The sequence below is a fragment of the Pimephales promelas genome, chromosome 16, assembly GCF_988280905.1.
Source record: "Pimephales promelas chromosome 16, fPimPro1.hap1.1, whole genome shotgun sequence".
Taxonomy (NCBI): Eukaryota; Metazoa; Chordata; class Actinopteri; order Cypriniformes; family Leuciscidae; genus Pimephales; species Pimephales promelas.
This window is the reverse complement of record NC_142784.1, coordinates 11,808,641-11,822,911: the sequence shown is the minus strand read 5'-3', so window position 1 is coordinate 11,822,911 and position 14,271 is coordinate 11,808,641. Positions and strand designations below refer to the sequence as shown.

Sequence of the window (14,271 nt, the reverse complement as noted above, 5' to 3'; positions counted from 1 at the left end):
ATGTGTCCATGATTATTAAGTGCACTCCATCATTAAAAATTAGACTTGTAATGAAAAAAAAAATCTTTAAATAAAATGAATGAGAATTGTAGGGATATTTACTTTATATATATGTATATATAACCCTGCCATTTAAGTACATATCCCCACAATTCTCATTACTACCCCTACTATATAAACCTGTGGTTTTAGGGTGAAGTATGACTTCCACGAGATTCACTGAAAATGACTATTTCTCTTGGCAGCGACACTCAGATACTTTGAGAAATGCTGTATGAGGCAAATGACCACTTCCAAGCCTCATCAAACCATGATCGAGAGGTTAGAAAAACATTTCATAACTTTCCAATCCCCACTGAGCATAATTAACTTCAATTAAAAAAACAGAAATGATCACAAGTAAGTTTTGCATCATGTTTTGCATGAATGAAAACTTCCCCCTGAACAGCAGCTGATAATGTAGAGAAAGAGAAAAAAAAAACCATAAAAGAAGATGCTCATACAAACAACTTTGATTCAAAGTTTTCAATCCATTTGCATTGTGTTTTAACCGGATTTCCCAGCACAGTCGGAGAGAAGCACCACCAGCCCTTTGTTTTGAAGCTCAGTCCTCCCGTGGGTTATGAGATCTTCTCGTAGAACAGGAGGTAGGCTTGGGAACTCTGCACTTTGGCCTCGGGAACGGGATGGACGCTGCTGTCGCTGATGTGAAACCATGAACCTTTACTGGCCTCAGCATTACCTGCGACAAGAGGATGATTGGAAAATAATAATAATGTCACTTGGTTTCCAGCTAAACGCATGCGATGCTTAGATAGATAGATAGATAGATAGATAGACAGACAGATAGACAGACAGGCAGACAGACATATAAGGGCTGTGAACCGATTAATCGTGATTAATCACATCCAAAATAAAAGTTTGTGTATACATAATATATGTGTGTGAACTGTGTATAATTATTTTGTATATATAAATAGACACACATACATGTATATATTTAAGAAAAAAGTTTTATTTATATATAAAATATGTATGTATAGAACAAATTATATGTGTGTGTGTATGTATGTATATATATATATACACACACAGACACACACACACACACAGTATTTATTAGCAAATATTTCTTAAATATATACATGCTTGTGTGTGTGTGTGTGTGTGTGTGTATTTATATATACAAAATAATTATACACAGTTCACACACATACTGTATATTATGTAAACAAACTTTTATTTTGGATGCGATTTTTCGCAATTAATCGTTTCACAGCCCTAATATATATATATATATATATATATATATATATATATCATTGAAATCACAAACTCAAGAGCGCTGATACTCACAACCAGCAGCCGACCCGTTTTCTATGTAATTGTTTGTGGAGGGTCTTGATTTGACGTAGGCCGTGTAGTGTCCCGACCGCATGGTGCCGCTGTGCTCCACTATGCCATAAAGACTATAAAGCACTCGCGTTTCTCCCTCCTTCACACCCTAAAAACACAGACAGAGTTTGATGCAATGCTTATATAGGAGCATGAAAGATCACAATCTCGATTCAATCACCCACACAATCTCATTCCTAAAGCACAACGATTCAGCCATGTCTATTAAACCGTCGACAAGTAGCCTGTGATCACAGTGAACATTCATGCTGCAGTTGTTCATTTTCCATATGTAGCTGCGAGCTGTTTTTATTTAAATTATTGCCACAACCCATATACAACCACTACAGCAATTATTTTATCGGCGGGAAAAGCTTGCACAGAAATGTGCGTTGTGACGCGTGCGGCGGTGTGACGCTAGTGATTTCGCTACATATTGATGCCTGTTTACGTGTGTATTAACCTTGGTTTTCGCCTGGAACGCTCCATAGAAATCTAGCACCCTATTGAACGCAGTTAAACAGACACCAGAATGAACGTGTTCACAGTAACATTTATCAGGCAGTAATACAGTACGTTCAGTTCACCTTCGGCCAAAATACAAACGAGTTCATGAACTCGTTCAGGCACAACACTGGTGACCAATCGGTCTGGAAACATAAGTCTGGAAGACCTTCTGAGGCAGTAGACTTTTTAAATAACAGGGAAAAAAATAAATAAATTACTGAATATGAATATTTACTGATATTGTGAGAATAATATGTAATCATGCAATCAATAGAAAAGTAACTGTAGTTTGATTACAAGTATTTGTAGCACCAGTGATGACTGTTAAAAATGTATTTGCCACTGAATCATTCATTCAAGAGATTAAAAAACTGGATTCATTATCTAGTAAACATCTTTATGAGTGAATCATTGAATCATTCGTTCAAACTGAATTTAGTTGTCCATTCAGAATCGTAGGAGAACCATCTCTATTTTAAACACACACACACAAAATCTTGATTCTCAATTAATCAAGCATCATTTGCTCACCTTGCAGTTTAAAGAGCAGAAAGGAGCAAGATCCAGGATCTGAGGAAACTGCACATGTCTGTTCACCTTACAAACACTGTATCCAACCTACAGGCGAACAAATGACAGGACAAGGGTCTAAATGGAGAGTGCATCAGTGTGGTGAGGTCTGGGACAGGGGGAACCAGGTGTTTTACCTGCTGGAATCTCTTCAGGTGAAGTGTGAGCACTGCTGGAGGATGAGAGATCAGCATCTGCTTCAGTGCATCTCTGTAAACAGCTTTCTTAACACCTGAATCATGACACAAATCAGTTCAGAAACATTGCTGTCACAATTGACCTTGTTTTGTGTTCAATAACTAAAAAAAAATGCTTATTTATGATCTATCTATCCATCTATGAATACTCCTAATCTATATATCTATGAGATTAGGAAAAATCTTTCAATTTTCTTTGTGAATGAATAATGTCACATAAATAAATAAATAAATAAATGTTTTTCCTTAAAATACAGGGTGCATAAGTCAGGACACCCCTATGTTAAATTCCCATAGAGTCAGGCAGATTTTTATTTTTAAATGCCCGTTATTTCATGGATCCAGGATAATATGCATCCTGATAAAGTTCATTTGACCTTTGGAATTAAAATATCCCCACATCATCACACACCATTCACCACACCTTGAGATTGGCTAGATCAATATTGAAAATATTGTAAAAGGCGAGCACAGTACCGTCCGAGGCTTTATGTCCAGGCTGGCGTTTTGTGCAGGTAAAACACATCAGTCTGTTGTTCTCTGTGAGATGTTCCACCTCAGTGAACTGATACAGGCAGGACTCCACCGAACACTCCTTCTTCTCTGGCGCCTCCCTGCTGGTCAGTGCGTGAAAGGCGAGCTCAGGGTCCTCATTCACCACAGTGTATTCTTTAACGTCAACTGAGGCATCATCTCCATTCTCCACTTCACCTTCTGAAGCTGTGTTTAGTGACATAATATTCAGCTCTTCGACTAACTGATCCTCTTCAGCACTGTCCTCATTCACCTCGTCCACTTTGTCTCCTTCTACAGAGACATCTTCAGAGGTCTGGTCTTCGGATAAGGCAGTGAAGCGGTTCGTGCCAGCGGTAGCACGTTCTTGCTCGGGTTCCACATCCTCATTTAGTGATTGTGCGGAAGGTTTCTCAAGGATCAAATCCTCCTGGCTGTTTTTAACTGGTTCCACATCAGCACTGCCATTTTCCGCCACACTGTGATCGGCGCTGCTAGCTGTGCTCTGATTGGACAGAGGTTCCAGAGGGACTTTACTGCCCAGTTTCTGCTGCCGTCTCTGATTCTATGGATACAAAAGCCAAAAATGTCGGTTTTCTACTTGATACTAAGATAAGTCAATGGAACATGATATGTGGAAAACATGTAGGGGGAGAAAAAAACACATTATATATACAGTATATATGAAAATCTAGAGGGCGCAGGCTGATCCCTTACATGCAATCTGCAATCAATCACATGATTAACACATGGCACAAGCTGACTGAGCTCTGCTGACCCTGCAGCCAATGAGATTGCTTGCTCAACATAGTCTGGTTCATTGTTTGCTGTAAACTAGTCCTGTGTGGCGCTAACAGAGTTCCTCTGAAAGCCTCCACCTCGCCCTGTCTAGATCTGCTATGGGATTATATCAGCATATCTTACATGCTCACAGAAGCATGTCTGTGTATTTATTGGCAGTAGCAAGTTTATATTTCTAATCTGTCGAAACCAAATACATTAACATTGCCCTATTCAATAACACGCTTAGGCCATATATAATTGAAATTTACCTTGGCTTGTTTCTTGGCCTGTTTCTTGGCTTTCTTCTGCTGGTACTTGCTTCCTGTTCCTGTCGGCATGTCTTCATTCCCATTGGCCAGAGATGTTGTGCTGTCTTGATCTCCATCGTCACTGACGCTGCTGCGATACTGAGCAACTTTCTTCTGATTCTTCTTCCTGTAGGCCTGGAGGAAGAGACTCAAATCAGTCCATGCTTTACAACAGCAACTATGAGCGTTTTGCCAGAAGGAAGAGCCAAAGCAGCTATATGAATCTTACCTCATCAGCCACAGGAAGAGACAGATCCAGAAACATCTCCGTCACCAGAGACACAGTCCTGCACTCCTTACACATCACCGTGCTCCTCATCTCTCCGCCAAACACTCGGTCCACAAAGTTCTTGGGTGCCCCGTTTTTCTCATACTCTGGTGAAAACGAGGCGAGAGAAAGTCAGTTATTCATTTAATAATACTGATGTTATGATAAACAAGCTTTGGCTTTAATCTTGCCTTCACAGTATTGTTACAATGTCGGTAATGTCTAAATGAACAATCTTTACTCGTCTTCCATGTTACCTGAGAAATTCACATTGTAATGTATAATTTGTAGAGCAAGACCGATATTATCGGCTGGCCGATATCAGGCATTTTTCAAACTATCGGTATCGGCAGTTATAATGGCTGATAAATGAATATTTAAAAAATAAAATAAAAACGGACGAGACACGCTTGAACCATGTCATGAGTGTTGGAGTTGTATAGTTTGTCCACCAGAGGGCACTCTACACCGTTCCTGTTGGCAACACTCACTGAGTTGGTTACGATACATACATTAAAAGAACATCCCCATCAGTTCTCTTAAAGGTGCCATATACAATAATTGAGGTAACAATATACGAAAAATGAGCTACACGCATCAAAAGAATGAGAAGAAATAAGTGCAAAGATGTCATTAAAAAACTGACAAGTTATAGTGCTGCCGAGATATTAACCTGAATTAGCATGCTAAATTACTAGCCCCGGCCCGGCAGGTATCGTAATACCAGTTCCGGCCATGGGAGGCGGTATGCGGACGGGCAACGTTAGCACCAGCCAAACTGCAATACGCGAGTGAGTCGCGCTCGCGCCGGCTTGTGTGTACTTGAACCTGATGTCAGTCGTGTGGAAATACAGCCCACTACTACATTTCAGTTCTGGGAAGAGTTCAAAAAATGATTGGTCGACATTATGCATGAGGAATACATTTTGGTAAGTTGTAGCATACTGTATCTTTCAACAGAGTTCATGTTCTTTTTCCAGCTAGTAGAGACGATCGGTTCACGTGCGCTAGGGATCTGTAACATGTACAAGCGCCAAAACGGTATTTATTCTTTGAATTGCGTAATATAATTGACAGAATCTGAGAGCTTAACTAACCTGCTTGCTAAGTGTCAATTGCGTGTGTCTCACGGTGAATTCACGGCGCTAGACTTGATCAACATCAGCGAATGCTGTCTGTCAAATTAATTCAATAACAATAAAAGTGTAATATGAACAAAACGAATACCATAAACTTCAAATAATTGCCCAAGCTTTTATTTTCCCATACCGTCGAAATGCACCAGCTTGTTTTTGAGATCTATGAGGCGGTTTTCATCATTTAGTGTTGAGATTCATAGTGTTTAGTTTAGTTCACTCTAGTGTTTAGTTCATTGAGTCTCTGATCTCTAAAAATCTCCAAATGTTCCACGTGAAACTGCGGTCTTCCAACCTTTTACTATCATGTCAAATGATTTGAATAACATGCGCGATGGTAGGAGCACAAGTCATTTTTTGGAGGTATACTGCCCCCATCTGTTATGGAATATGGAGTAGGATTTGATTTATTATGTTAGATGGCACCTTTAACTCAAATAAGCATGACAAAATTTCATGTCCAGTTTTGCTGCATTTAAATAAGCCGAGAGTGAAGCGGAATTAGCTAGTAATAATTACGTTACGCTGTTACAGCGTACAGTAGTTGACTGACTGTGCTTTTAACTTTTGACATTATGACTGAAGTACAGTTCACGTGACGCATCATCTCTCCTTGGCCTGTTATATTGAAAATGTATATTTTACAATTTGCAGTATGACGTTATCCATTGCTAAATTATGGCTCATCGTAGACTAGCTAACCATAAAGCTAGCTAATGCCACTATCATCAGTCTGTTCTGTTGTGACAATAAAAGAACAAGTTTCTTTTTAAAAGGCGTTATCATATTATTTTAGTTAAAACTCATAAATAACTACAAATAACTAATGTTAGGGAAATCTGTTAATGTTTTGTTGCGCGTTTCAGAAAAAAATAAATAAAAAAATATCGACCGATATATCGGAATATCGGATTTTAAAACCAACAAATATTTGTATCGGTATCGGCCTTCAAAATCCTTTATCGGTCTGCCTCTAATAATTTGTCGTTGTGGTAGTGACTTGTACCTTTAGTAACCTTCTTCGTCTGCTCCGCCTCTAAGCTTTTGCCAGAGTTTTTCAAAGCCTCCAGAATTCCTGAGTTCACTCTCTGAAAAATACAGACAATAATCAAACAGGACATGGATAAACTAAAATGTCTCATGCATTATTATCAAATGAGATGGCATATGTGCCGTTAGAGGTTTATACTTTCACTTCTTCAGCCCGCATGCCGTCCAGAAGGTAGCGCAGCAGCTCCTGACTGTCCTGCTGCTGAAAGCCTTTAAAGCGTGGAGCTCTGGGAACAACAACGGATAACACAATCGTTAAAAGCTTCAGTCTTTTCAACATCACAGTCTCATTACTTCTGTTACAATAACATCACAGAAGTACTGGGATTAAAGTTTATAGTTTGGATATAAACAATGAAGTCTACATAATAGAGTAAATCATAGTTTGAAAGTGACTTGGTGCTTCTAACAGGGTTCCTGCACTATTTTTAAAGTCAAATTTAAGGTTTTTTAAGACCTGAAGAAATCAAAATTAATACCATACATTAGGGGTGTGCAATATTGACAAAAATATATCTCGATATTTTGGAAATAATTAGATGATATTTTACTGATTGTGTTTTTGTGCTGGTGCCATGGCTGGTTTAGGCCTGTTGTTGACCGCAGACTTGCGAAGATATTAATATTTTTCATATTCTATGCAGTGGTCAGTTCACAGCAGTGACAGAAATGATTAGTTAATGTGCAATATTTGCCACTTTAAATCGATTTCCAGGGGCATTTTCACCTATATATGGACATTTTTTTCTAAACTTATTTAGAGTTATGCATCACGTTTTATGTCAGATACTAACATTCAAATTAAATTATACAGTAATTATACTTATTTATACAATAATACTTAATAACACAATAATTATACAGTACCACTCTTAGCAGTCATATTAAAACTTTAAATCAAAATCCACATTTGCAGTGCAGAGGTGACACAAAGCAGCATCAGAAGTGGCATTAATATTTAAACTAAATTTACAATTGCATAAATCAAGCTATGAGACAGTCAAAAAAAATCAATATTTAATATTTAAATATAAAATGTTTTACTTAAATATGAAACTAAAACCGCCAGTAGGTGGCGGTAAATCACTGTCTAAATAAGCGAGTTGAGGGAGTCATTCACTCAACAGATGTTCAAACGGCTGATTCCTTCGGGAAAGAAGCAAGTGATTGTTCATTGAATCGTTAATATGACTAAGTCGAAGTGTCATCTAAAATTTAAGACCTTTCATAAGTAAAAATAAGACTTTATAAGACTTTTTATGCCCTTATATTTTAAAAAATCTAATTTAAGACTTTTTAAGGATCCGCGGGAACCCTGTTCTAATCACGATTGTACCATTTGTATTTTTACAACAGTAGGTGGCGACACATGACTATTAATAAATGTATCTGTCATAAATCATTAATTCCAGAGATTTGTTCAAAAATGCTGATTCATCCAGTAATGAAACAAGTGAAGTCTTTATGAGGGAGTCATTCAAACCTGTAGATAGTAATATTTTGTCAGAACCTTATATGTTATTTTGTTTAGTTGTCTATTCAGAGTCATGGGAGAATCGTAATCTCTATGTTATACATGGTGGTTCACAATTTATCCAGAAGTCTCTAATGCTCACCAAGGCTGCATTTATTTGATAATAAACACAGTAAAAACAGTAACACTGTGAAATATTGTTACTATTTAATTAAGTATTTTCTATTTTAATATATTGCAAAATGTAATTTATTCCTGTGATCAAAGATAACAGTTCAGAGTTTCTCACATGATCTTAATTAAATTATATAAAACAAGACACACACACATACACACATCAGTAGAACAACACTTTCCTCTTATTAAATGAGGAAGCTGCCCTGGGAACATTTTTGTACAGATACTTACTTTTTACACACTTGTGTGAAGAGTTCTTTAGGGGTCACAACACCTTTCTTGGTATCCTGGACTTCATTCAGCACCTGACACATAGCCAGCGTGAGCGATCCGGGTCGTTCCAGCTGGATCTGAAGAGGTTCCTGAAAACATAATGTGAAAATGTGCTGTTAGATGAAGATTCATGCAGAAACTGAACATAATGAGGGTCGGCATTAGTACCAGCTCAGATGGTGGAGTGATGGTGAGGCAGCTCTTCTCATCTGAAATCTGGCTCAGCAGTTCTCGCAAAAACCACGTCTGTGATAAATTCTGAGAGGGAGACGAGAACATCAGAGCTTGTTTACATGCAGAAATGTGCAGCGTCTCAAACTCTGTCTCTCTACCTGCACGACTGCATTGAAGAAACACGTGTTGCCCAGATTACTGAGACCCTTGACACACACGACACCAGAGCTTCCTGCCGCTGCCTTCTGTGTTTTGGGACTGTCGTCATGTTTGGAGTTGCTCTTCTGGTTCTCCTGGTTCTCTTTCTCCTCATGTGGTGTTTCCTCTGCAGGTTTCTCCTCCTTCTTACATTCTGCAAGCAAATTTATGCTTTATTAAATGAAACCATAAACAAATTACAAAATAGCCAAAATGTCTAAAATACGTTGTTTTCAAATATTACATAGTATATACTGTTAAAGCGATAATTCCATTTTTGGTATGTTTTAGCTTACCTCAAGGGCATCCAAGATGTAGGTGTCTTTGTTTCCGCAGTATTTTCAATTTTGATATTTTTCAGTCAAACCGTTCTTGTCTGTCAGTCATATAATGGAGGTCTATGGTCACCACCTCAAAGAGCATGCACAGAGAAGTCCAAATTAAACATGACTTAATGACTCGTAAGTGTAAGTACACATTGATGGCCTAAGAAATAAAACGAGCGGTTTGTGTGAGAAAAAGATCACTTCCGCCGCTTTCCGGCGCTTGCGTAGACAGAAGCGCCCGCGGCCTCAGATCACTTGGACGTGGCTGTAATTACAAGAGGTAAAAACGATATAAATACTGTTCGTTTTCTCACACAAACCGCTCGTTTCGTGTCTTAGGCCATCAATGTGTACTTACACTTACGAGTCATTAAGTCATGTTTAATTTGGACTTCTCTGTGCATGCTCTTTGAGGTGGTGACCATAGACCTCCATTATATGACCGAAAGACAAGAACGGTTTGACCTAAAAATATAAAAATTGAAACTACTGTGGAAACAAAGACACCTACATCTCGGATGCCCTTGAGGTAAGCTAAAACATATCAAAAATTCATTTCAAAGTGAACTATCCCTTTAAAGTCCCCCTGTAGTCAATCATTTAACCCTTAAAACTCACCTTAGACCACCGAAATTACATATTTAAACATTTTGTTTCCCCTTGAAATATACATATACGCGGTTCTATGAATATGTAAATTAACCCCGCCTCCACTCACTCACACCAGCTCAGAAATTCACTCGTTGACGATCACACGTTGTCCTGACTGGCTTGTGACGTCAGAAACACCAGCGATTTCAAACCGTGTTTTTGAGTCTGTCTTTGGTTCACAGCCGTTAGTACTCAGCAATGGTGTCGACTTATAAATTTACACATGGTTTGTCTTAAAGAATATTAAAAACACCACATAGACAATAACATTAAATGCTTGATTTTCACCACAGGCGGACTTTAATATTACAAAATACCAGTTTGTTTAAATAATGACTAAAAAAACATGCGGACGTGCCTCTGAAAACTGTCTGGCACCTACTTTTGTTGGAGGCCCTCTTGCCAGGATCCGTCAGCACTTGTTTTCTTATATTTGTGATCAGCTGTGCCAGTTGTCCCGTGCTAGAATACTGAACTTCTTCATCACAGATGTAACACCTTGACGGCACATCAAGCAGAAGGTAAGAGGTCTGAACACACAAACCCTTCCACATTTCAGTGAGGATGCGTGTGACTTACCAGACGCTCCAGACGTCCAGGCTGAGCACTAAACAGTGCGGCTCGGATCGAGGAGTCTCGTAGTGCTTGACCGCATGCTGATTCTCAAATCTCCCGCAGCCCTGACGAGGATCACAATACTGTGTTTATGTGCGGCTGGCCAATAGCAACGTGTCATAACCAAGTCACCTGATCACTTACTCTGTGGCCGCATTTCAGGCACAGCCACACAGCTGGACTTTCTCTGTCGATATCATCCTCCGAGATCTGGTCTTCAACAGGCTTGTTCGGCTCACAGTCTTGGCACGAGCTCAGATTTAGACTGGTTTTCTTCAGGAAGCTGTTATCTATTCCTTTGCGGATGTGAGTGCAGGAAACCCCTTATAAAGCAACAGGAGAATCATGTTAGAGGTTTCATGATTATAATCACTTAATTTACAGCCAGCTATCACACATGTAATGTTACCTGGTGTCTCAGTGCTAGGACTTCTGTCTTTCCCCTTCTTTTTACCCATTTTGGTTTATAGAGGAGCACCTGGGAGGGGGTTTTAATACATGCATGATATTAAAAGAACATTCATTTCAATAACATTACATCTGAATCATTTTATAATAACACAAACATCAGTGATCCACTGATGTCATGATGACACGAGGTCGTTTATGAGTGTCAGCAAATACAGCTCTCTCTCATACAAAATAAGTTTTGTGAAAAATAATAGTCATATCAATTTAAACTAAAGACGTTTCCGTTTAAACCACTGCAAATACAAATAAACCGCGACAGCTGTTATTTTCAAATGACAAACATGAGACAAACAGTTGAAGTAAACTTACCAGGCCAGAAAAATCATTTAAAAATATGTAAACGGAATTACATCCATTCAAGTTTCCGTATTCAAATAATTTGTAGCGAAATAAACCGCATTAAAACACCCGTGTAAAGCATGTTGTTCAGCGGCTGCTAAGAGTATTTCCGGGTGACGCTCGACGCAGCTGAGGTTCATTTCAAAATAAGAGTCTGACTGAAACTGTCTATGGACTGAAACAATAAATTAAGAAATGACAAGCACACACATTTCTCGTCTTTCGTTGTCAAGACGGACCCATCACCTAGTGACTACACATATTATAGAGGACAGTAAACAAATATACATATACAAACCAAGGCTTTTCTGTGATTGGACACCACGTATGTTTGTTCAAAAATCAAAAAGGAAAGTGAATGGAAACAAAACAAGAGCCAAATGAATGTCTTCTATTAAATAAAATAAAATGCATAACAGTGTTTTACATTACAAGTTACAACACAATAGAAATAAGAAGATATTCTTGGAAATGGCTTAAAAACGTGTAAAAATTGCACCCACATGCCGGTTTAATGAGAAATATTAACATACTTTGGAATATACATAAGTACTGGTCAAATTGTTTCTAGTGACAATGAAAGTTGTACCACCACCAAAAAAATAAATAAATAATAAAATAAAAATAAAAATCAATTTTCACAAAATAGAAAATGGGCTAGGTCTACTCTCTCCATTCAGTCTCAAAAAAGTGATTTGATTCTAAAAAAGACAGAGCTGTTGTTACAAACAGCTGTGTTATGTTGAGTAAAGTTGGTCATACACTAACTTACAGTGTGTAACAACCTAAATAAAAACTAGATCAGTTTTGTGGAGAGAAAAATCACACCACACACACAAAAAAAAAAAAAAAAAAAAAAAATTGAAAATTTCCCCGTGAACACAAAGCCAAAGACTGACAGTTTACACAGAAAGACTCCAATGTAGTAAACAGTATTCGGGCGTAATATAGAAATATGTATGCTATTTGCAGCCATCTGTTCAATCTGGCCTCGCAATCATCCAATCTAACAAGATGGCAGTTATGTAAGATATTCATTCACATTTATCCAAGCATGAACCAAAACAGGAACAAGAATAGAAGAATTCTTAGAAGAGGAAAAAACAAACCTGTGTATAGATTTTGGAATCTAATGACATATTTATTTTACTTAATTCTATTTTTTCTTGATTTTTTTTAAAACATTGACCTTTATTAATAAAGTGAGCGGCTTAGGAAATAATTACCCTCTATCAGAATAATTCATTTGTTCTGTTCATTTTCATTGAAAGAATCACCTCCTTTTAATATAAAGTGTGGAAATAAGCATGAGCAACGGTCTCTTCACTTCCTTTTTTTTGTTGTTGGCTTCAGAGCTCTCCATCAAGAGGAATACATAACAATATAGAAATTAGTAACTAGGCTAACTGTGTTCAAAGGCAGGAGGGAAAATAAAATAAAACAGTAAAAGAATGTGAAGATTTGGGTGGAAACCTTACATAATACAAAATAGGTCAATCATAATAATATTTCACACAAAAAAAAAAAAAAAAATCAGTGAAATTATTTGCACAATCTTTGTCTCCCTCTGCTTGTAGACACATTTACAGCATCTATCTCTTGTGTAAGTAAAGTAAAGTAAAACTTTAAAATTTATTTAGGCCACTAAAGTAAAAACAAAATGTTAAAAATGCGATAAAGGAATCACATTCTCCCTACCCAGATAAAAACTTTATTTGTACTATTAAATATCCGTTAAGTACTTTTAAAATATTTTCTTCATTTTTATTTGAAATCAACATCTCTCCGGAGCTGATCTGTATAGCCTAATGGGAAATGAGAGAAAAATTTGTTCGGAAAAAGGCTGATTTGAACTTCAGTCAAAAGTCAAAACGCCACTCGTCTTACTCAACGCCACTAATCCTGCTGTCAGCGGGATTTTGTTTGTAGTTTTGTCTGGCTCAATCAGACAATCGTGGGCAAAGATCGTGTAAATAACATCAGTCAACAAGGCGGGACATTTGCACTTGGTGTAATTACATTCTGTTATAGGAAACAACACTGCCAGTATTGCACTATAAATCTATTTTTTACACTGGGGTTGTTGCTTAAAATGTGTTTAACTTTTGTCACTTTGCTTTAATTTAACACCGTCAACATTGCTAAAAATATATACTTTGAATTGTATCAAATTTGAAACACTCATTTTCATTGGCCTTACATATAAAAGAATAACACAGTCTCATCCAGAGTCGTCATATAACTGACGTCTTGGGATGTCTTTTGACCATACATCAACATCCGCCTTTTTAGGGTACCCTTAAACGTCGGTAAGATGACGATCCCGGGCCGTCATACAACCGACGCTTTACCTTTAACGTCAGTAAGGTGATGGGGTAGGTTTAGGGGTAGGTTTTGGTCTGGGGTAGAGTTAGGATCCGATAACGTCATTTAACCAACGTTTAAGGGGGCCCTAAAAAGGCGGATGTTGACGTATGGTCAAAAGACATCCCAAGACGTCAGTTATATGACGTCTTGGGATGAGACTGCGCTGAAAAGAAACTGGTGTGAAATCACACAAACTGTATCTTCAGTCTCTGTAGCAGCTCCTTATTCACCCTCAGCCGATCCTGGGGAAACTGGGTTGGCGTTCAAAAATTCTGAGTCTTTCACATAAAACACACACAGTCACAAATGGAGTATGAGATATTGTTGCTAGTAGACTAATAACAGTAAATGACAGACAACTTAATCACTCACACTGAGACACTGTAAGAGAACCTATTCATATATGCATTGATCAGTCACATATAGAAATAAACTCTTATTAAACACAATTTAAAGACTAAAGTGGAGCTAAATTATCT

The 14,271-nt window shown here is 37.8% G+C and overlaps 1 protein-coding gene across 1 annotated transcript; it reads right to left on the bottom strand.

Annotated features, from left to right (window-relative positions):
• Positions 1-510: 510 nt before the first annotated feature.
• On the bottom strand, positions 511-11,554 carry usp16 (ubiquitin specific peptidase 16). Its single transcript, XM_039660120.2, has 17 exons — positions 11,396-11,554; positions 11,025-11,093; positions 10,760-10,938; positions 10,580-10,680; positions 10,383-10,498; positions 8,984-9,177; positions 8,820-8,909; positions 8,610-8,740; positions 6,867-6,954; positions 6,684-6,765; positions 4,503-4,648; positions 4,235-4,408; positions 3,147-3,747; positions 2,610-2,704; positions 2,434-2,520; positions 1,357-1,504; positions 511-742 (listed from the first exon to the last, which is right to left on the bottom strand). The coding sequence occupies exons 2-17, from the start codon at positions 11,071-11,073 to the stop codon at positions 621-623; spliced, it is 2,403 nt and encodes an 800-aa protein (XP_039516054.2). The 5' UTR covers positions 11,074-11,093; positions 11,396-11,554; the 3' UTR covers positions 511-620.
• Between the last annotated feature and the right edge of the window lie 2,717 nt (positions 11,555-14,271).

Bases quoted from the DNA above. Each gene is read 5' to 3' on its own strand.
- usp16 (XM_039660120.2), bottom strand. From the start codon at position 11,073: ATGGGTAAAAAGAAGGGGAAAGACAGAAGTCCTAGCACTGAGACACCA. The intron at 6,766-6,866 runs GTATAAACCTCT...TGTATTTTTCAG, and splicing joins TGCGGGCTGAAGAAGTGAAA to AGAGTGAACTCAGGAATTCT. The intron at 2,705-3,146 runs GTACTGTGCTCG...GTCATGATTCAG, and splicing joins TGGACATAAAGCCTCGGACG to GTGTTAAGAAAGCTGTTTAC.